Source organism: Hypanus sabinus, chromosome 3 (assembly GCF_030144855.1).
Source record: "Hypanus sabinus isolate sHypSab1 chromosome 3, sHypSab1.hap1, whole genome shotgun sequence".
NCBI classification, from domain to species: Eukaryota; Metazoa; Chordata; class Chondrichthyes; order Myliobatiformes; family Dasyatidae; genus Hypanus; species Hypanus sabinus.
The window spans coordinates 8,961,499-8,985,348 of NC_082708.1; the positions used below are offsets into that span (position 1 = coordinate 8,961,499).

Genomic DNA, 23,850 nt, shown 5'->3' on the forward strand with positions numbered 1-23,850 from the left:
CACATTTAAGCTACAATAGATAATCTCATACATACTAGTTGGAAGCTTATACTAAAAAAATCGCAAAGGATACAAAGTAAAGCACATTTTAGAAACAGGTATTTGCTACTTCAATCCTCTTACCCTTTCTCAATTGACCGCAATATATATTTTTTAAGAAATGCACTTAAAAGAACTTCATGCAACAGATTTCTCTGTGGCCATATGATTGGTCACATGGGCATAATTGGGCTTTGTGGGCTTGTTAGCCGGAAGGAACTGTTACCATGCTATGTCTCTAAATGAAAACAAGTTAAGCTTTGAGATTGGGTGCAGGTACTGGCTCTCAAAATACTAAATGTTAATGTTTAATAAACCAAAGGTTTAAAAAGTCCATCACTGGAGGTAACTTAATGCCAAGCATCTACGAGTCAAGTCCACCAAGGGCACACAGATGTTGCTGTTGTAATTGCAGCATTTTATAATTGTCTGTGGTTACACAGCATCTCTTCAGCTCCCATTCCCCAAGGAATCTTACTGAGCAACAGTGTTCAAAGTTCAAGGTAAATTTATTATCAAAATACATATATGTTACCATATACTAGCCTGAGATTAATTTTCTTGTGGGTATTCCCAGTAGATACAAATAAAGACAATAGAAGCAGTGAAAAACTGCACACAAAGAGCCATTCTGCGAAAGTTAAAAAAATGTGCAAATACAAAATTATAACAATAAATACATAATAAATATTGAGAAACAAGAGAAAATCTTTAGATGCTGGCAATCCAAGCAACACACACCAAGTGCTGGAGGAACTCAGCAAGCCAGGCAGCTTCCTGGAAAAGAGCACATTTGATGTTTGGGGCTGAGAAGTATTGAGAACTTGAGATAGAGTCCTTGAACACGAGTCCATGGGTTGTGGACTCAGTTCAGTGTTTGGTGAGTGAAGTTATCCACAGTGATTCAGGAGGTTAATGGTTAAAGAGTGATAACTGTTCCTGAACCTGGTAGTATGGGACCTAAGGCTCCTGTTCCTCCTTCCCGACGGTAGCAGTGAGAGCGAACATAGTCTGGATGGTGGGGGTCCTTGATGATAGATGCTGAAGCTCTGTAGTCCAGGTGTCTCCAGACCCTTTTGCAGTTCGCAGTATCACGGGCAACTGAAATGTTCACCCAGTGTGCTCCATGGTGGGAGGTTGCAACTGTGTTTGCACCTCAGAAGGCACAGTTGCAAGTTTCCTAGCCCTCTGGATCTGACCTTCCCCCCAATTTAGATTCAAGATTTATTGAAACATGCAGTGAAATGCATTGTTTGCTTGGGGGGAATCACACTCGTCCATGCTGGTCTGCTGGTCCAGCTTGTGAACATGGATGTCCCACATCTGCATCATAGAGTCATACAGCACAGAAACAGGCCCTTTGGCCCATCTAGTCCATGCAAACAATCTTCTATTATCTTAGATTTACACATTAGCAAGATTCATATCAAAGATATGGATTTTCTGACTATTGCAATCTGCTTTCACATTATTTGAGCATCCATATTTGAAAATTTTACAATAGAACATACTTAACAAAATAAAAGTTTTTATAAGCTTATAACAATCACACTTACCAAAGTGCTGCTCCATAAACCAAAGAGAACACAAAATAAAAAATTATTGAACCCCACACAACAACATGGTTTATCTAGGTCCAGTAATGAGTCTCTACTCCAAGCTTTAATGTGCTGGCCTTCAAAAAAGAACTGGAGACTTAGACACTGCCTGACCTCTAATTCTTCCTATATCCCAGTCCGTAAACTCCTGACACCTAACTCCCCTCCCTGTCCCCAAAACCATACCTTTTATTCTTCCTGTTGAGCCCCATTACTCCTACTGGGACATAGGCTGCCAACAATAGCTCATAAGAGTCCTCTGTTCCAGACCAGTCTTCATGCTGCATCCTGTTTTTGCCCATCTTCTAGGGAGGAGGTCTTTGGAGCATCTGTTGGCGTTACTGTAACACAAGGTTTTTACAGCATTGGGTTACTGGCTCCATGCTCAGCCCTCCTCTTTTTGAAGCCAGGCTTAGTACTACCCATGGCCAAGTGAAAGCCAGTACAACGAACTTATAAACAGCTAAGTCTAAGGTGCAACCTCGATGGAGACTGCAGCTCAGCATCATCTTTACTTTACCCTCAGCAAATCAACAATGACATCCAGGAACACGGAAGACCCCATACTGCACAAGGTTGCTGACCACCTGGGGACTGCCTCTGCCAGGAGACCGCACCCAGGAGCACACTGAAAGAAATGGCATACTGCCAAGTATGTCTGACTGCAAGTTTGAAAGTACATTTGAGCATTTAATCTTATCATCAACAGGTCCTTGGTTTCAGCCAGTGATTTCTACCACTATCGCCACCCATTGCACTCTTTTGTTTTATCCTGCTCTGAGTTCCACTTCATTGGATCATCAGTTAATAGGGGCAGTCATTTATTTGCGGCAACTCTGAAAGAACAAAAACTCATTGAGAAAATAGCTGGAATTCCCTTCATTTATTTGGGATAATTTGCCATCTAATTGCAATAGGAGACTGTTGCTGAACAGTTTCTGACTAGCATCAGTCGCGTGAACTTGTCAAGTCAAGTCACTTTTTATTTCGACCATAACAGCTGGTACAGTACACAGTAAAAACGAGACAACGTTTTTCAGGACCATGGTGTTACATGAAACAGTACAAAAACTACACTGAATTATAAAAACAACACAGACAAAAAAAAAACTACTTTAGACTACAGACCCACCCAGGACTGCATAAAGTGCACAAAACAGTGCAGGCATTACGATAAATAATAAGCAAGACAATAGGCACAGTAGAGGGCAGTAAGTTGGTGTCAGTCCAGGCTGTGGGTATAGAGGAGTCTGATGGCTTGGGGGAAGAAACTATTACTTAGTCTGGTTGTAAGAGCCCGAATGCTTCGGTACCTTTTCCCAGATGGCAGGAGGGAGAAGAGTTTGTATGAAGGGTGCGTGGGGTCCTTCATAATGCTGTTTACTTTGCGGATGCAGCACATAGTGTAAATGTCCATAATGGCGGGAAGAGAGACCCTGATAATCATCTCAGTTGACCTCACTATCCGCTGCAGGGTCTTGCGATCTGAGATGGTGCAATTTCCAAACCAGGCAGTAATGCAGCTGCTCAGGATGCTCTCAATGCAACCTCTGTAGAATGTGATGGGGGTGGGAGATGGACTTTCCTCAGCCTTCGCAGAAAGTAGAGACGCTGCTGGGCTTTCTTTGCTATGGAGCTGGTGTTGAGGGACCAGCTGAGATTCTCCGTCAGGTGAACACCAAGAAATTTGGCGCTCTTTACGATCTCTACCGAGGAGCCGTTGATGTTCATTGGAGAGTGGTTGCTCTGTGCCCTCCTAAAGTCAACAACCATCTTAACCATGCTGTTGAACACCACACCATGCTTAAAGCAAACTATTTTTAAATAGCATCAGTTGCATGTACTTGTATTCAAAGAGCAGTGTGGTAGTTAGTGAAGAAATAAGAAGTAAAACATTTGGAACTGTGTTGCTCACTGCACTTTCAAGTGTTCAGGCTTGGAGATGCTGGAAACAGCTGAGAGTAGAAATGAAACAATTTCACTACTTAAGCAAGTTAGGAATTATGAAGAATTTGAAGGTATTGACAATCATCTTGAATGTTACAATGAAAATGAAGATTTGGAGGGTGCAGTTGTGTGAAGCATTGTGTGAAGTTAGTCCATTATCTGCACTAGGTGTCTACGCTGATTTTGTTCATTTACAGTCAATCATTAGAACATGACAGATGAATTCCTCCGTCAATGTTAGGAACTAAAACACAGTTTTATAATATTGATAGTGTTCTAATTTGCTTTACATTTCATTTAAATAAATTGATACTCAGTTAAATTTTTATACCTTTTAATTGATTCCATGAAACTTCAGCTAATTGGGTCAGCTGCTTAATTGGTCCAAGATGTACAAAAAAGCTGGATGAACTCAGCAGGTCGGGCAGCATCCGTTGAAAGAAGCAGTCAATGTTTCAGGTCGAGACCCTTCGTCAGGACTAAAGAAGGAGGGGGCAGGGGCTCTATAAAGAAGGTGGGGGGAGGGTGGAAAACCAGTCAGAGGAAAGATCAAGGGGTGAGGGAGAGGATAAGCAGGAGAGGTGAAGAAGGAATCTAAGGGGAAAGCACTATGGGGAGTAGAAGAAGGCAGAATCATGAGAGAGGTGATAGGCAGCTAGAAGAGGAGACAGAGTGAAGGTGGGATAGGGGAAGGGAGAGGGAGGGAATTACCGGAAGTTGGAGAATTCGATGTTCATACCAAGGGGCTGGAGTCTACCCAGACGGTAGATGAGATGATGTTCCTCCAACCGAAGTTTGGCCTCATCATGGCAATAGAGGAGGCCATGTATGGACGTATCCGAATGGGAATGAGAGGGAGAGTTGAAGTGAGTGGGAACCGGGAGATCCTGTCTGTTGTGGCGGATGGAGCATCACATTACCCTCACCTTTAAACAACTCACAGAGGTCGAGCACTCAAGCAGCTATGCTCTGTCCGCCACAACAGACAGGATCTCCCGGTTCCCACTCACTTCAACTCTCCCTCTCATTCCCATTCGGATATGTCCGTACATGGCCTCCTCTACTGCCATGATGAGGCCAAACTTCGGTTTTCCACCCTCACCCCATCTTCTTTATAGGGCCCCTGCACCCTCCTTCTTCAGTCCTGACGAAGGGTCTCGACCGGAAAAGTTGACTGCTTCTTTCAACGGATGCTGCCCAACCTGCTGAGTTCGTCCAGCTTTTTTGTACGTATTGATCTGACCACAGCATCTGCCGTGTACTTTATGTTTGGTCCAAGATGTACTGGTCCTGATGTGGCACAGTTAACTGGTATCCACTGTGAATCAAAACAAACCCTTTGTAGTATCCCTGCTCATGGGCTGTTTTTCTCTCCCTTCAGGGAGGTTTCTTAGCATCCACATCAGAACCACCAGACTCAAAAACAGTTGCTTTCGCCAAACAGTAAGGCTGATCAACACCTCCATCCACTAACCCACCCAACCAGCACTACTTTATCATTTCCTGTCAGTCTCCTTATATAAAGGCTCTCCTTTGCCTTGAGTCACTTTATGGGCATACAATCAATCTGTGTACTGTATATAGGCTGTCATATGTATTTATATTTATTCCATTTTTGGTTTAATATTGCATTCTTTATCTCAATGCTTTTTTGTGCAACATCAGATCTAGAGTAACAATTATTTTAACTCCTTTACACTTGTATACTGGAAATGTCATTAAACAATCTTGATTCTTGAATGTAGGCTCCATTTAAAATGAAAAGATGTAAAAATTTTCAAATCTTAACAAGGAGGTAATTTTGTTTTCGTAAGAGGTGGGCTGATTTGGTCCAGTATCCTTTTCCTGCTACTAAATAAAAGGTCATGGAACTCTATTCCCCAATTCCGTATTATTTTGCATAAATAGCATGCATTGTTACAGCAAGCTGCTCCGTACAGTTTAAAACTCCAGTGCGTGCTACCAATTAAACATGCCAGGTGATGAATTAGCCAGGTTCAACTCAGGGCCAGACTTTGTACACAGTGCCCCTTTAACATTCGAGGCCATACTAAAGCAAACACACAGTCTCCTGGAAGGGTGAGCCTCAAGTTGTTCGACATGGGAAAGTTTACTTTATTGCGGTGAGAAATGAAAAACAAAATTATTAGTGAATTGCTTTTGTTACATGAGCTGAGACCGAATTCATTTTTTTAAGGAGAGATGGGGAGCTGAGTGGTTTCCAGCCTGTGGGGATCACCCCTTGTTCCTTAGCAGTACTGGATTAAGAGAGAGTGATTACCCCCTAGAGATCTGAAATTAATCCTATATCTACGTATGTAGTACTGTGCAAAAGTCTAAGGCACATATATATATAACTACGGTGATTAGGCTTCTGCACAGTACTGTAATAATTTTATGTATTGCACAGTACTACTTCTACAGAAAGAAAAAAATTGACATGCGAGTGATGATAAACCTGATTCTGATATGGGTCTGTATTGTGGACTAAGTGTGGGAAGGGGACAGGGAGAGGGGAGGGAACAGGAAGCACCAGAACGACATTCTGCGATGATCAAGGACCAATTTGTCTATGAAGGTTTTCAGTCATCCAGATCATTGTATATCAAGCAGTAGTAAACCAAGGCAAGTGGACTTACTGTGTAGTGTAGAAGGTGTTTTGCCACTTATCCGAGTAACTTCTTCAGCTCTGATCCATGGTGTGTAGTTTTCTGCTTTATAAACCCTGTGAGTTGTTTAAAGGTGAGGGTCATGTGATTGCTGTAAACATCTCACAGAGTTTATAAGCTGGAAAACTAGCCACCATGGATCAGAACTGAAGAATGACTTCCAGACAACACAGCAAGTCCAGCTGACCATTTACTGCTGTTTGATACTATAAACTAGTTGTTTAGAATCAAATGACCTTGACTGGTGTCTCAAGGCTGGATGTGTATGCACCTGCACCACACCCCTCCCACGATGCTCCACCCTCGCTATTCCCAATATCCCTTGCTCCTGCCGGATTTACAAACTCGCTCTGCACTTGGCATTGACAAATGCAGTCCTATTCAAAAGTCTTACATACCCTAGCTGTATATATGTGCTTAAAGCTTTTGTACAGTATGGTATGGGTGACCTCTTTGCTGAGTACCCTCTACCTTAAAGGACCTTTGTCATCCAGGGCCTGCCCTCTTCTCATTCCTACCACACACTCAATGCTTCAGGTACAGCTTCTTCCCTTCCATCATTAGATTTCTGAATGGTCAATTACCTAACTAATTTGCCCTCTTTTGGTGGACTTATTTGTTATTGCAACAGCGTAATTCAGGCAGATGGGGCTCATCAGCCGTGGTTGGCAGCTCACCTGGGAGAAGGAAAACTCTGATCTCGAATCTCCACTGCCTTGTGGCTATACCCACTTGTGTGGAAGGCTTCAGGAGTACACCCTGAGAAAAAATCCGGAGCTGGAGTCCCTAGGGCAGTCCTACATTGAGTTCAATGCTGACTTGACAACTCCTGCGATGCTGCTGCTACCAACCAAACTGTATCAGTCTATGCCGTTCCTTTGGGTTCATCAGATGCGTGGATAGGGGCAGCTTGCTGCATGGGTAACAGCTCGCTCTCCATATCACACAGCCCAAGCCTGCATATCTAGGCAGCTAGGGCACAATATCCATGGTCAACTCTGACCAACAGAAGCCTCAGGCTCAGACTCAACAGTGTAATTAAAATTTAGCTTTATTTATCACACATACATCAAAACAGAGTTTTAGATATCATTCAGCATGACATCTAAATCTTTGACAAACTTCTGTAGATGTGGAGGAGAGTATATTGACTGGTTGCATCACAGACTGGTATGGAAACACCAATGCCCTTGAATAGAAAATCCTACAAAAATAGTGATGTGGTCTAGTCCATCACAGGTAAAAGCCCTCTTCACCACTGGGCACATTTACACAGACTGTTGTCACAGGAAAGCAACATCCATCATCAAGAACAGGTCATACTCTCTTCCCGTTGTTGCCTTCAAGAAGAAGGTACAGGAGCCTCAGGACTCACTATACCAGGTTCAGGAATGGTTAATGCCCCTGAACCATCAGGCTCTTGAATCAAAAGGGATAACTTCATTCAACTTCACTTGCCCCATTATTGAAATGTTCCACAATCTGTGGACTCAGTTTCAAGGACTCTTCATCTCATGTTTTTGATATTTATTGCTCATTTATTAATGATTACAGTCGGCCCTTCTTATCCGCGAGGGATTGGTTCTGGGACCCCTCGCGGATACCAAAATTCACGAATGCTCAAGTCCCTTATTCAACCTGTCTCAATGCAGTGGGCCTTAGGACCTAGCGGAACCCAAGATCTTATTTAACCTGTCTCAGTGCGTTGGACATTAGGACCCAGTGGCAGAGATCTGAATCCACAGTGTTTCTGTTCACGAAAATAATCATGATTACAATTGAAAATAAAGTGGAAATAATAAAGCGATTGGAAAGAGCTGAAGCGCCATCAGTCATTGGAAAAGTGTTAGGCTACATCGGTCAACAATCAGAACAATTTTAAAGGATAAAGTGAGAAAGCTGTGCCCCAGTGAAAGCTACAATTATTACTAAGCAACGCAGTGCTTTAATTATTGTGTTTTGGGGTTTTGGGTTTTTGATCCTCCACGTCAACCTGGCAAGATGGAGAGCGCACTCCATATCGATCTGTCACTAGATCAAACTTGGACACTTCCCAAGCCTGGCGCTGAAGCATACATTCTTAAGTGTTTTATATGCATAAATAGGTAAAGTATGTATTATATACGAATGCAGACGTTTGACTAATTGATGCAAAATAATACCGGAAGTACCTGTTCCGACTTACTTAGTAAGAGAACTTACGATTTTTTTCGATTCCGATCCACGATAACCCACGCACATTCTCCCGTATACTTTAAATCATCTCTAGATTACCTATAATACCTAATACAATGTGAATAGTAAGTAAAATAGTTGTCATACTGCATTGTTTAGGGAATAATGACAAGAAAAAAAAGTCTGTACATGCTTGAACAACAAGTGCTGGAAGAGCACTTTCAGGTTTTCACGATTTGCGATTGGTTGAATTCACTGTTAAGGAGGGCCGACTGTATTACTTCTTTTGTTTTATATTTGCACAGTTTGTTTTCTTTTGCACTCTGATTGAACTCCCAGTTAGTGTAGCCTTTCACTAATTCTATTATGGTGGTTATTCTACTGTGGATTTACTGCACAAAAATGAATCTCAGGGTTGTATATGGTGATATTTATGTACTTTGATAATTAACTTACTTTGAACTGTGAGCATAGAGTGAAATGCGTCATTTGCATCAAATCAAATCAGTGTGGAGTGTGCTGGGGAGGCAGCCCACAAGTGTCGCCACACTCCTGGCACCATCATAGCATGTCCACAACTCACTAACTCTAACCTGTATGTCTTCGGAATGTGAGAGGGACCGGAGCACCTGGAAGAAACCCATACAGTCACCGAGAGAACATACAAAGTTCCCTCACCCCGCCCCCCCCCCCCCCCAACACCTCATCACCACCATCATTTTACAGGAACAATATTGAGAGCGTCCTGACAAGTTGCTTCTTCATCTGGTATGGGAGCAGCAGAGCATCGGACTGGAAGTCCCTACAGAGGACTGTGAGAACAGCCGAGAGGATCATAGAGGTCTCCCTACCATCCACTGGGGACACCTATCAGGTGTGCTGCATACGCTGGACCCTTAGTATCATCAAGGAACCCACCCATCCAGCATCCTCTTTGACTTTCTGCATCAGGCAGGAGACTCCGATGCATAAAAACAAGAACGGTCAGGATGAGAAACAGTTTCTTCCCCCAGGCCATTAGGCTTCTGAACTCCCAGCCACATTGCATTTGGTGTCACTGGTTAATCTGTTCCATACCTTACAATAACTTAATATGAATGCACTTTAATTTGTTATATATGTGATATTCATCTGTAAATTTTATTCTTTCCTTCCTAACATCATGTTTATGTGTGTTATGTGTACTACTGTGCTTTACACCCTGATTCAGAGAAGCGTTTTCTCATTTCTATATACATTATATGCTTATATATATATATATATGTATACAATTAAATGACAATACTTGACTTGACAAAAAGTGGCAGCAATCGAACAGCAGATGCTGTAAAGTGATGTGCTAACCACTGCACTATCGTGCTTCCCTCTTTCTTAAAGAATAAGCTCTTTAAGGCAAGCGTACCCAAATCTTTCAAAAGTAATTAGTAATTTTTCTCCTTGCAGCATGGTAGCATAGTGATTAGCACTGCACTTTACAGTGCAAGCAAACTTGGTTCAATTCCTGCCGCTGCCCTGTGACTGTGTGGATTTCCTCCAGATGTTCTGGTTTCCTCCCACAGTCCAGAGACGTGCTGATTGACAGGCTAATTGGTCATTATAAATTGTCTTCTGATTAGGCTCAGATTAAATCGGGCAATTGCTGAGAGGAATGTTTTGAAGGGCCAGAAGGGCCTGTTCTGTGCTGTACGTCAATAACTAAATCCCTTTTCCCCAGACTACTCCTGCAGCGTCATAACATTGAACATTGAATAAATAATCCTCAGAGCTACCTACCCTTCCACCTATCTTTATATCTTCCACCAAGGTAGAGCTGTAGATGTAGTGTACATGGATTTCAGCAAGGCATTTGATAAGGTACCCCATGCAAGACTTATTGAGAAAGTAAGGAGGCATGGGATCCAAGGGGACCTTGCTTAGTGGATCCAGAACTGGCTTGCCCACAGAAAGCAAAATGTGGTTGTAGATGGGTCATATTCTGCATGGAGGTTGGTGACAAGAGGTGTGCCTCAGGGACCCCTTCTCTTTGTGACTTTTATAAATGACCTGGATGTGGAAGTGGAGGGATGGGTTAGTAAATTTTCTGATGACACAAAGGTTGGGGGTGTTGTGGATTGTGTGGAGGGCTGTCAGAGGTTACAGCGGGGCATTGATAGGATGCAAAACTGGGATAAGAGGTAGTGCATAGGACGCTCAAAGCTGCTGCGCAGGTTGACTCCGTGGTTAAGGCAGCATATGGTGTACTGGCCTTCATCAACCAAGGGATTGAGTTTAAGAGCTGAGAGGTAATGTTGCAGCTATGTAGGACCTTGGTCAGACCCCACTTGGAGTACTTTGCTCAGTTCTGGTTGCCTCACTACAGGGAGGATGTGGAAACTATAGAAAGGGTCCAGAGGAGATTTACAAGGATGTTGCCTGGATTGGCGAGTATGCTTTATGAGAATAGGTTGTGTGAACTCGGCCTTTTCTCCTTGGAGCGCAGAGGATGAGAAGTGACCTGATAGAGGTGTAAAAGATGATGACAGGCATTGATCATGTGGATAGTCAGAGGCTTTTTTCCAGGGCTGAAATGGCTAACACAAGGACACAGTTTTAAGGTGCTTGGAAGTAGGTACAAAGGAGATGTCGGAGTAAGTTTTTATGCAGAGAGTGGTGAGTGCGTGGAATGGGCTGCCGGCAACGGTGGTGGAAGCAGTTACAATAGAGTCTTTCAGAAGACTCCTGGATAGGTACATGGAGCTTAAAAAAGTTCTATAGTTGTTTAACTCCAATTTTTAGGTCAAGGTAAGACCTGAGCAAGATTTGTTAATGTTAACTGGGGCTGTGAAAGCATTTATGTGTTGAGGGTGGCAGATGGGTAGAGCATTGTTAACACTTTGAAAGTTTGCCTTCTATTTTATTTTTCAAACAAACTTCATTCCAGCCAACGGGTCAGGCAACATCGGTGGAGCCAAAGGTGCAGTTGATACCTGAAGTTGAGACTCTGGTGGTGTGAGACCTAAAGTTCCTACAGCGGCAAGAAGAGAGCGTTACCTGGATGGTGTGCATCCTCGATGATGGATGCTGCTTTCTTGTGGCAGTGCTCCTTGTAGATGTGTTCAATGGTGGGGAAGGCTTTTCCTGAATTGGACTAGGTGGTATCACTACTTTTTTGTGGGCTTTTCCATTCTTGGCCATTGGTGTTTCCAGTGATGCAACCAGTCAGGATACTCTGCACTGTTATCGAAATAAATTTTTTTGCATTATTTATTTTGAATTTACAATGATTTTATGTCTGCTCTGTATGGTTACCGCAAAGCAACACATTTCATGATGTGATGTATATCAGTGACAATGAATTTGATATTGATTTCCCTTTGCAGCCATAAATAGGAAAAGTTGAAGACAGTGTAGAATGGTATCTTTACTGTGATTCAGGCATGGATTAAAGTTCAAGTTCAAATTCAAGTTTATTGTCATCTGACAGTGCATATATACAACTAAATGAAACAAGGCTGCTTGCTCCGGACCACATTGTACCCACAAAAGATATATCACACAAAGCACAAAAAAAAATGTTACCATAATTAAGTTACTAAAATAGAATGTAAAATGCATATAGTGTGCAGCACGGGTAAACAGTGAACATCTCTTTAACGATGAAACATTGGTGGTGGCAGAGTATTCATTAGTCTGACAGAGGAGAGAAGCTGTTACCCAGTCTAACAGTCCTGGTCCTGGTGCTCCTGTACCTCCTTCCAGGCAATGGGTCAGAGAGATTGTGAGATGGTGGTAGGGATCCTCAACAATGCTTCAGGCCCTTCGTGTACAATGTTCCCAGTAAATGTCACAAATAGGGAGAAGGAAGTCCCTAGTGATCCTCTTGAAGTTATTTAACTGTTGTCTGTAAAATCTGTTCCAGATTGTCAAAAGTATTTCTGGACACCTTTGTGAAGACTGACAGCCTCCTGAGCTTGGAGATGGCTGTTTGATTGGCTCGAGTCCGATGTGTCCGCTTGTGAAACAAATGGACCTTACCAGTCAAACGGCCCTTCCCTGTTCACTGTTTTGGCACGCGTTTGTTTTCATTTTGTTCAAATTTTATTGCAGTCATTTTTTATTTGCCATTCCAGAATGTATTCATTTGTGGGGGAGAGCAGTCGTTATTCTTTAAAACTATTTTCCAGCATCTTGGATATGTCACAACTTTGTGCTGAAGAGGCATAAATATGTGATTGCATTCCTTCTTGATAACCCTCTCATTGACCCTCTTGTCACTCTGGTATATCTGTGAGAGCAATAACTTTTAACCATTAAAGGGGAGAAAGATTGAAGATTGTTTATTGTTATTCACCAGTACACAAGTGAAAAGGAGAAAATATGATTCTTACTCCAGATCTGATGCAGCATAAAAAAATTGCTATTAAGAACGTAATTTTGAAATACAGTACACAATAAATATAAATACATAAGATTAGCTATATATAGATTGTGTGTCCAGAAAGTGAAGCTAGGTACGGAAGTATCTGTACTTAACATGACTGACTGGAAATGATAAAGTAGTGGTGGCTGGAGATTGCCTTGGGGGGAAGTAATTGCTTTTGAGTCTGGTGGTACTGGTGTGGATGCTGCGTAGTCTCTCCCCTCACAGGGTGGGATCCTTCATGATATTGCTGGCCTTTTTCCAGTACCTTTCTGTATATATGTCCTTGGTAGCGGGTAGGCTGGTGGCGGTGATGCATTGGGCACTTGTGACTACCTGTTGTAGACCCTTCCTGTCCGCCGCAGTACTGTTTCCGTACCACACAGTGATGCAGCATGTAGGATGCTCTCAGCTACACATCTGTAGAAGTCCGTCAGAAAATAACATAAGTTGGTACTGAAAATGTTACTGGAAGATCTTGCAGAGTAAAATATTCACCAACTGTACACATAGCTTCAAGTGATACAGAGAGTATTAGGAACAGGTGTATGAGTGAGTATGTTGAATCAATTTGGTATTGATTTATATTGTCATATGTACCAAGATGCAAGGTAATGCTTATCTTCTATACTGTTCATACAGATCACATCATTACACTGTGCAGTGAACTAACACAAGGTAAAACAATAATAATGCAGAAAAAAGCGTAAAAGCTACTGAAAAAGTGTGATGCAAGTAAACAATAAAGTGTAAGATCATAACGTGGTAGACTGTGAGGCCAAGAGTCCACCTTATTGTACAAGAGTTTGATAACAGTGGGATAGAAGCCGTCCTTGAGCCTGATGGAACGTGCTTTCAGGCCTTTGTATCTATCTTCTGCATGAATGGGGAGGGCAAAACACCACAGACTATAAGGCATAGGAGCAGAATTAGGCCATTCAGTCCTTCGTGTCTGCTCCAACATTTGATCTTGGCTGATTTTTTATCACTCTCAACCTCATTCTTCTGCCTTCTCTATGATTAAAAAAAGCGAGAATGTCCGAGATGGATGGGATCTTTGAGGCAGAGAAGTGTAGACAGAGTCCTCAGAGCAGGGGTTGGTTTCCATGATGTGCTGAGTTGTGTCTACAGCCTTCTGCAGTTTCTTAGTCACATGAAGAACAATTATCATACCAAGCCATTTTGCCTTGAGACACAATGCTTTCAATGGTGCATCGATAAAGACTGGTAAGAGTCGATGGGAACATGCTGAATTTCTTTAGCCTCCTGAGGAAGTAGAGTGCTGGTGAATTTTCTTGACCATGACATCATCATGGTTAGATCAGGACAGATTTATTTTGGAATAAAGTTTTGGAGCAAAAAATCAAGTTTTGGAACTTGATTTAATACATTTCTGCTGATGCTGTTAATAGAAATCTTCTGATTTTGATTTCCACCATTGAGCACATCTACATGGAGCGTTGTTGCAGGAAAGCAGAATTCATCATCAAGGACCTCCACCACCTGGGACATGCTCTCTTCTTACTGCTGCCACCAGGAGCCCCATGAACCGCTCCACCAGATTCAGGAACACTTATTACCCTTCAGCCATCAGGCTCTTGAACCAAAAGGGATAACTTCACTCAACTTCACTTGGCCCATCATTGAAATGTTCCCATAACCTACGGATTCACTTTGAAGGATTCTTCATCTCATATTCTCGATAGTTATTGCTTTTTTTTTATTTATATATATATATAAATTACTTTTTCTTTTATATTGGCTCAGTTTGTTGTCTTTTGCACATTAGTTGTTTGTCCTGTTGGGTACAGTCTTTCATTGATTCTATTGTGTTTCATGGACTTACTTTATATGCCCACAAAAAATGAATCTCAGGGTTGTATATGGTGACATATTTGAACTATGATAATAAATTTACTTTGAACTTTGATTTTTAGTTTGGAAGCTTTTCAATGCCCATCAGCATTCAGAGTCTTTTGAGAGAAATGTTCTTGGGCCTTTTGTGTATTTTCACAACTTAATGAGAATTTTTTTCATGCTGGAGGTAACGTGTTATTTGTTTGGTGTTGTGAAATGACTGATGAGAACTCAAGAGGCACAATTAATCTTGGTGTCATCTTTTAACTTCACCCAATCAAAGCCATCTGATTTTATACCACTGAAGTTTAATAGAATGAAGTATTATAGGATAAAGTACAAGTGGTAACCTCGTACCTAAGCAAGTATGGAGAGGAGATTCTTTCGCGGGGGTTCCCAACCTTTCTTATACCATGGACCCCTACCATTAACCCATTAACCGAGGCATCCATAAGACCACAGGTTGGGAACCTCTGATCCAAAGTGTGGAAGTTGAGGTAAAGTAAGAGTTGACAATATACAGCCAAATAGAGTGCAGATAGCACAGGCAAAAAAGGTCTTTTAAAAGCATAGTTTCCCTTTACACACCTGGAGTCTGGAGACGATATACTGTAAGCAGTCCAAGGCAGACACACCAACTAAGAGAGAGCTATGTTGGAGGGAAGGGTTAAATAGATCTTGTAGTAGGTTAAAAGATTGACAAAACATCATGGACCAAAGGGCCTGTCTTCTTCTTAAGTCCATGACCCCCACTGGGGCATAGGCTGCCAACAGCAGCTCACCAGAGTCCTCTGTGCTGTCCTATGGAAGGTTGCTTTACTAACTTCAAAGTACCATTGGTTTTCAGTTTGTATTGACTTTTAACTTTTAGTACTGACTGCTCTTGCAAGCAAACATGCATAGCTAACCAAATGGTTAATATCTGTAACGTCTAGTTCCAAGGTTGTCAAGCCGAGGGGTGGTAGTGGGGACGAGCTCCCACAACCTAAAAGTGCTCCTCACAGCAAGCGCCTCAAATAGCCTCTGACAACCAAGTCCAACTCCTGGCCTTCTCGTGTGGCTTTGCCTCTAAGCCCTGCGGAACCGTTTCTACTGACAGGAGAAGGGGTGAAGGCAGATCCTGGCGCCTTGAAATCAGTGCTTCGGGTAGATGGAGCTCGTCAGCCTGGGAAGGCAGTCCATCTAAGAGAGGGAAAACTCTGATTTCAAACCTCCACTGCCTTGCGGCCATACCCACTCATGGGAAAGGCTTCGGGAGTAAACCCTGAGGACAAGTCCGGAGCTGGAGTCCCTAAGGCAGTCTGACGTTGCCTTCAACCTCATTATGGCAACTCCTGTGACGACACTGGTGCCAAGCTGTATCGGCCCTTGTCCTTCCCTTGGACAACATCGGTGGCATGGAGAGGGGAGACTTGCTGCTTGGGCAACTGCCGGTCTCCCATACAACCTTGCACAGGCCTGCGCCCTCGAGAGGACACAGATCCATGGTTTCACGAAACTAACAGATACCATCCAAGTCAATTCTGTATAAAAATGGCATTTCTCTGTTCAGATGTCAGAACAGTGTGGTGATGGGGCAATGCTGTTCTCCTTGTGCACAAGTAAAATAAAGTATGATTTAGTTGTAAGAGAATGAGTGTTCTGCGTCCAATTAAGTATGATTGAGTCCTTAAGTGAATGTGTGTGTTCTGAGTCTAGTTATTGGCAATGACAAAAACATTACAGCCAAATGCTTGTCAAGTCTGCGTATTTCCTGCTCAGTCACTGCATTAGCATTTTATTTCCCATTGAATGTCACCATAGAAAAGCTTTATTGTGTTATGAAACTAGTTACAATGCTGGTTCCCTAGATATCTCTAACTCTAGGCTCTCTTTGTGCTTGCCTCCACAGGTTCCCTCTGTATCCAAGAGGAGGAGAGAAGTTTCAGTTTGAATATGGAGTTTATCTACTAAACAAAAATATTGCACAGGTAGGCATGATGGTGAGAACACAGGAGCAAGTGAAACAAGCAACTCTGTGGGTAGGGAAGTATCTACAACTCACGTTCTCAATACTTATCACTTATTTATTATTATCATTTATTTTTGTATTTGCACAATTTGTTGTCTTGCTTATTGATTGCTCTTTGTTCATGTGCTGATTTTCATTGATTTTATTATGTTTCTTTGTATTTACTATGAATGCCTGCAAGAAAATTCATCTCAGGGTTGGATATGGTGACTTATATGTATGTTGATAGTAAATTTACTTGGACTTTGAAGTCATGGTATGTTGGTTATGGAAAAGAGCAGTGGATGTGAGTTGGAATAATTTCAAAAACTTGCATCAGCATCAATACATATGTCTCTGTAGTGCTTCTCGTTTCTGCTCTCTCAATAGACAATAGACAACAGACAGTAGGTGCAGGAGTAGGCAATTCAGCCCTTCTAGCCAGCACCGCCATTCACTGTGATCATGGCTGATCATACACAATCAGTACCCCATTCCTACCCTCTCCCCATATCCCTTGACCCCGCTATCTATAAGAGCTCTACCTAACTCTCTTGAATGCATCCAGAGACTTGGCCTCCACTGCCTTCTGGGGCAGAGTATTCCACATATCCACCACTCTCTGGGTGAAAAAGTTTTTCCGCATCTCTGTTCTAAATGGCCTACCCCTTATTCTTAAACTGTGGCCTCTAGTTCTGGACTCACCCATCAGTAGGAACATGCTTCCTGCCTCCAGCGTGTCCAATCCCTCGTTCTCTCCTCCCACTCTGAATTCACAATAGAGACCCATGTCAGAATCAGGTTAATCATCACTTACATATGTTGTGAAATTTGCTTCTTTTTTGTGGCAGCAGTACAGTGCAATACATAAAATTACTACAGTACTGTGCAAAAGTCTCGGGCACCCGAGCTATATACATATATATGTGCCTTAGACTTTTGCACAGTACTGTATCTACAGTCCTGTCACAATAAATTTATTTAGGAATTTGAAGTCCTGGTATGTTGGTTATGGAAAGGAGTAGTGGATGCGATTTGAAAACTTGCATCACTAAGTAGAGGATAAGACGTGAGAGAATAGGACCAATCAAGTGTGACAGTGGAAAAGTATGTATGGAACTGGAGGAGATAGCAGAGATACTTAATGTGTACTTTGCTTCAGTATTCACTGCAGAAAAGGATCTTGGTGATTGAAGGGATGACTTACAGTGGACCGAGTATGTAGATATTAAAAAGGAGGATTGCTGGAGCTTTTAGAAAGCATCAAGTTGGATAAGTAACTGGGACCGGACAAGATGTACCCTAGGCTACTGTGGGAGGCGAGGGAGGAGATTGCTGAGCCTCTGGTGATGATCTTTGCATCATCAGTGGGGACGGGAGAGGTTCCGGAGGATTAGAGGGTTGCAGATGTTGTTCCATTATTCAAGAAAGGGAGTAGAGTTAGCCCAGGAAATTATAGACCATATAACCATGTAACAATTACAACATGTAAACAGGCCATCTCGGCCCTTCTAGTCTGTGTCGAACGCTTACTCTCACCTAGTCCCACTGACCTGCACTCAGCCGGTAACCCTCCATTCCTATCCTGTCCATATACCTATCCATTTTTTCTTTAAATGACAATACTGAACCTGCCTCTACCACTTCTACTGGAAGCTCATTCCACACAGCTACCACTCTCTGAGTAAAGAAATTCTCCCTCGTGTTACCCTTAAACTTTTGCCTCCTAGCTCTCAACTCATGTCCTCTTGTTTGAATCTCCCCTACTCTCAGTGAAAAAAGCCTATCCATGTCAACTCTATCTGTCCCCCTCATAATTTTAAATACCTCTATCAAGTCCCCCCTCAACCTTCTACACTCCAAAGAATAAAGACCTAACTTGTTCAATCTTTCCCTGTAACTTAGGTGCTGAAACCCAGGTAACATTCTAGTAAATCTTCTCTGTATTCTCTCTATTTTGTTGACATCTTTCCTATAATTTGGTGACCAGAACTGTACACAATACTCCAAATTCAGCTTTACCAATGCCTGGTACAATTTTAACATTACATCCCAACTGCTATACTCAATGCTCTGATTTATAAAGGCCAACATACCAAAAGCTTTCTTCATCACCCTATCCACATGAGATTCCACCTTCAGGGAACTATGCACCATTATTCCTAGATCACTCTGTTCAATTACAGACCAGTGAGCCTTACTTCAGTGGTTGGTAAGTTGATGGAGAAGATCCTGAGAGGCAGGATTTATGAACATTTGGAGAGGCATAGTATGATTAGGAATAGTCAGCATGGCTTTGTCAAAGACAGGTCATGCTTTACAAGCCTGATTGAATTTTTTGAGGATGTGACTAAACACATTGATGAAGATAGAGCAGTAGGTGTGGTGTATATGGATTTCAGCAAGGCATTTGATAAGGTATTGAGAAAGTATGGAGGCATGGGATCCAAGGGACATTGTTTTGTGGATCCAGAACTGGCTTGCCCACAGAAGGCAAAGTGTGGTTGTAGACAGGTCATATTCTGCACGGAGGTCAGTCACCAGCAGTGTGCCTCAGGGATCTGTTCTGGGCCCCTATTCTTCATGCTTTTTATAAATGACCTGGATGAAGAAGTGGAGGGACGGGTTAGTAAATTTGCTGATGACACCAAGGTTGGAGGTGTAGGGCATTCAAAGCTGCTGTACAGGTTGATTCTGTGGTTAAGAAAGCATATGGTGCATTGGCGTTCATCAATCGTGGGTTTCAGTTTGGTAGCTGAGGGGTAATATTGCAGCTATGTAAGACCCTGGTCAGACCCCACCTGGAGTACTGTGCTCAGTTCTGGTCGCCTCACTACAGGAAGAGTGCGGAGGAGATTTACAAGGATGTTGCCTGAATTGAGGAGCATGAGAATAGGTTGAGTGAACTTGGCCTTTTTTCCTTGGAGTGACGGAGGATGAGAGGTGACCTAATAGAGGTGTAAAAGATGATGGGAGGCATTAATCTTGTGGATAGTTAGAGGCTTTCAAAAATAATGAAATGAAAAGTATCTAAATATCAACAAGATTACTATAAAGAACAGTAAAGAGTAAAATGAAACTAAATCAAACCAGTATTTGATGTGACTACCCTTCGGCTTTAAAACCGATTCAGATCTCTTAGGTACACTCTCATGTAGTTTTATAAGAAAATCGGCTGGTAGGTCATGCCTAGCATCATGGAGAACTTGTCACAGTTCTTCTGCAGACCTTGGCCATCTCACTTGCTTCTGTCTCTCCGGGTAATTCCAGACAGCCTCGATGATGTTGGGATCAGGGCTCTGTGGAGGCCACACCATCTGAAACCATGTAAAAAATCTAGGGTGCCTAAAACTTTTGCACAGTACTGTATCTCTTGGTCTCCCTTTCTTCGGAGATCTGTTGCATATCCAAATTTTGAAATTTTCATTTTGATAGTGATGCAGTCTGATCCGCCTGTCATATCTAGGTGGTAACCTGAGGTTCTGTGCTGTACCACAGTTAATCAGCAACAGATATTCAAACATTCAGCTTCTTTACAGAAGTTGATTATTCTAGATGGACTTTTAAAACTTTTTGATACATGGGATGTATCAGTTTACTGTTTTTGTTGGCTGTGAAAGCCTATCCTTGACAGTTGTGAACTGTGAGTGTCCCAAGGCCAGTTTGCCTCAGTTTTCTATTTCCCCCCACAATGATACTTTACCTCATCTAAGATATGCATTCCATCTTGAGTCCATTACGGAGACACATGAGCAATTTGGTGTGAGATTGGTAGGAAGCCGCTGTGCAGTTATCAGCAATGATTCTGAGATTCCGATTGAGAATGTTTTACTGCACGTACACTGAAGCACACAGTGACGTGTCACCTGTGTCAATGGCCAACACAAGCTAAGGATGTGCTGGAGGCAGCCAGCAGGTGTTGCCACACATTACAGCGCCAACATAGCTGGAGAACGCTCAGCAGAACAACACAGAAAACAACAATCAATAAAACAACAACAGAAAAACAAGCCCCATTTCTCCCTCTTACCTACACTCAGACAAGCCCTTTTCCTCTCTCCCTGTCACCCACCCACACAGGACAGTTCTTGCCAGTTTCCTCCTATAGTGCTAAGACTTGTATTGGTCATTGTAAATTGTCCTACAGTTAAGTTCATGTGAAATAAGTGGGTTGCAGGGCAGCACCACTCTGTGGGCTGGAAGGGCCTGCTCGGTGCTTTTTCTCTAACTAAAATAAAACTCCAGGACTGGTATCTGGGCCTCCAGGCTTCAACTTCCAGACAACTGAGCAACCTTCAGGCTCTGATTTTCAGTATCAACCTCCGGATTGGCTAGGTGGCAGAACCCAAATTCCAGGCTTGAACTCTGGGAAGGCCGGCTGACCAGTCCTTACACCCCCTGCTCTCTGACATTCAACCCAGAACAGAGGCCTGGACTGCTGATAACCTTAGTCATCTTTCTCCTGCACATTGAGACCATGTTCAAACTGATTGATCGGATGTATAAATCTTACTCTGAAAGAGCCAATCTTCAATTTGACTTGGCCATTCGTACCTTCTGCTTTATTACCTTCACCCCCAAAGGAACACTGGATCTGAACACTTCATTTTCACGTACTCTATATTGGGGAGTATGAGTACATTACTCTGATGTGGATAGCATTTAACCAAATGTGCAAATAGACAGCATCTTCTACCTACTCAGAGACTGCAGATACTGGTATCGAGAGCAAAAAGCAAGCAACGAGAGAAACTCAGCAAGTCGGACAACATCTGTGTAGGCAAATGAACTGTTGTCATCAGCTGTCTATTTCCCTCCGTAAGTGCTACCTGAACTGATTTACTTATTCACTTAATTATTTATTGTTTTGTTTTGTATTTGTACAGTTTGTCTTCTTTTGCACCTTATTTGTTAGTCTGTCTTTGTGAGTACTTTTTAATTGATTCTTTTATATTTCTTTGCTCTTTGCTGAATGCCAGCAAAAAAAATGAATCTCAGGGTAGTAAAAGGTGACGTATACGCAAATTTACTTTGGTAAATTTACTTTGATAACTGTGAACTTTAATTTCCTCCAGTAGGATTTTGATTTTTCTAGCTACCTGCTATCTTGTAGAAGAGTCATAATTCATTGACACTACTATGGTCCCATGTCCAAATACTCTGGTACTGAAGCTTTATGCAATGGGAGAATGTGTCTTTGTTTGCTTATATCCTCCACATTTGATTTCTGAAGGTAGTGATTCATGAGAATGTAGTCTCGCTCTGCCACATTGCTCAATTGCATTACTCAAGCACTGGCCTAGGTACTGGGTCTGAGTGTTTTCAAGATAACAGGGCTTAGGTATCAGAATCAGGTTTAATATCACTGCCATATTTCATGAAATTTTTTAACTTTGTGACAGCAGTACAAAGAAATAACAATAGAAAAATGTGTATTACAGTAAGTATGTATGTGTGTGTGTACATGTATCTATATATGTATATATCCCATGAACACTACCTCACAACTTTATTTCTATTTTTTCACTACTTATTTAAATTAACTATACTATATATATGTAATATATCCTAAACCATGTAATACCTATGTTTAACTTTGCATTGACCATCAATTGCAAAATAAATTCCGAACTTCCCTCACTGTATTTAGATAAACTCCACTGAAAGGCCAGCAGTTAGGTTGTTTCCTATTCCTGGACGTCACCAGTGCGTATCAGCTTCTCTCATTTATGTACCAATACCCCATAAACACCTTAAAGTGCCTCTGCCATGGAGAGAGTGAAGAGTATAAAGTTCCTTGGAGTGCACATAATGGACAATCTAACCTGGCCTCACAACACCTCTTTACTAGTGAAGAAGGCGCAGGAGATTGAGGCGTCAAGTCTTCCCACCCCCCCCCCCCCCCCATCCTGACAACTTTCAAGGCATCGGACTGCAAGACCCTCCAGAGGTCTCGTCGCCAGGACAGTCAGATGACCACAAATATGAACTTGAACTTGTAAAAACCCAGTGCCCTTCAGCTGGAATTGGCCAGTTAAATAATTAGGCATGGCATGTAGATCGAGTTGGACTCTGGTCTTTCTCGACAAAGAGCCACATCAGCTAGTGCCTTTATCTCATCAGCCATAAAAGATTTTGATATTTTTATTTCACAATAAAAATTGAGGTAACGGATATTACAATATGTGGAAGACTTCTGCTTGCACAGATAAAAGGGAAACTATGTGCCCCTCTTGGGATATTTTGACAGATAAATATGCACAGCTGAATATATGTGCTGGCAAGTACATGTTGAGTATGTCAGTGCGCTGATGAATTGCTTGAGCTCGTCTGAGAATGATTATACGTTGATCTTTCTTCACACTCCAACATACTCTAGCAGGAGTAGCATCTGTGTAACTGGTCCATGAAATGCAGAGTATACTTGTCCTTTCCTGGCAGTATAATCCATAAACTGCAGCATGTTGAAAGTGTTATTGTTATAAGCTATACCATTTTGCAACATTGCTGTTTCACCCCATGTGTTAATTTTAAATGTAAAGTTCTATTAAATGTGCTTCGTAATGATTCTAAAACTATCATCTTTAATAATGAGCAATTGTAATATCTTTTATCATCCGGGTAGATGTGGTTTATCAGCTGTGGTTGACAGCTCATCTAAGAGAAGGAAAACTGATGTCAGACCTCTGCTACCTTGTGGCTATACCTGCTCATGGGGAAGCCCAGAGGAAAACTCCGGAGCTGAATTCTCTAAGCCAGTCCTACTTCGAGTCCAATGCTGACTGGCAATTCCTGTAATGCTGCTGGTGCCGAACTGTATCAGTCTCTGGTGTTCCTTTGGATTTGGCACATGCATAAAGAGAGGGGGAGCCTGCGGCATGGGAAACAGCTTGCTCTCAATATCGTACAGCCCTGGCTTGTGTATCAACTATTTTGACAGCAAGGATGTAACGTCCATGGTTGACCCCGACCAGTGGAGCATCTTCAATTAATATCTTTTATGAAGACTAGAAAATGAAGGCCAAGGATGCCCATCGAGTCAATTTAAGTTAATTTCTCTAATATCTGAATGATCAGTTTGTAACATCCAATAATATTTTAAAGACACTGCAGAATTTTTAACCTCATGTCCTAGCTCCCAGTTTATTGCCAACATTTATCGGGGTATGAGGTCAT

At 42.2% G+C, this 23,850-nt stretch overlaps 1 protein-coding gene across 4 annotated transcripts in view; it reads left to right on the plus strand.

Annotated features, from left to right (window-relative positions):
• The window catches only part of uvrag (UV radiation resistance associated gene), a 444,495-nt gene that overhangs the window by 316,140 nt on the left and 104,505 nt on the right, over positions 1-23,850 (plus strand). For all 4 annotated transcript variants that reach the window (XM_059963685.1, XM_059963683.1, XM_059963687.1 and 1 more), the window contains one exon: positions 16,576-16,654. In XM_059963685.1, the coding sequence (XP_059819668.1) occupies positions 16,576-16,654 (79 nt within the window). The remainder of the gene's footprint in view (positions 1-16,575; positions 16,655-23,850) is intronic.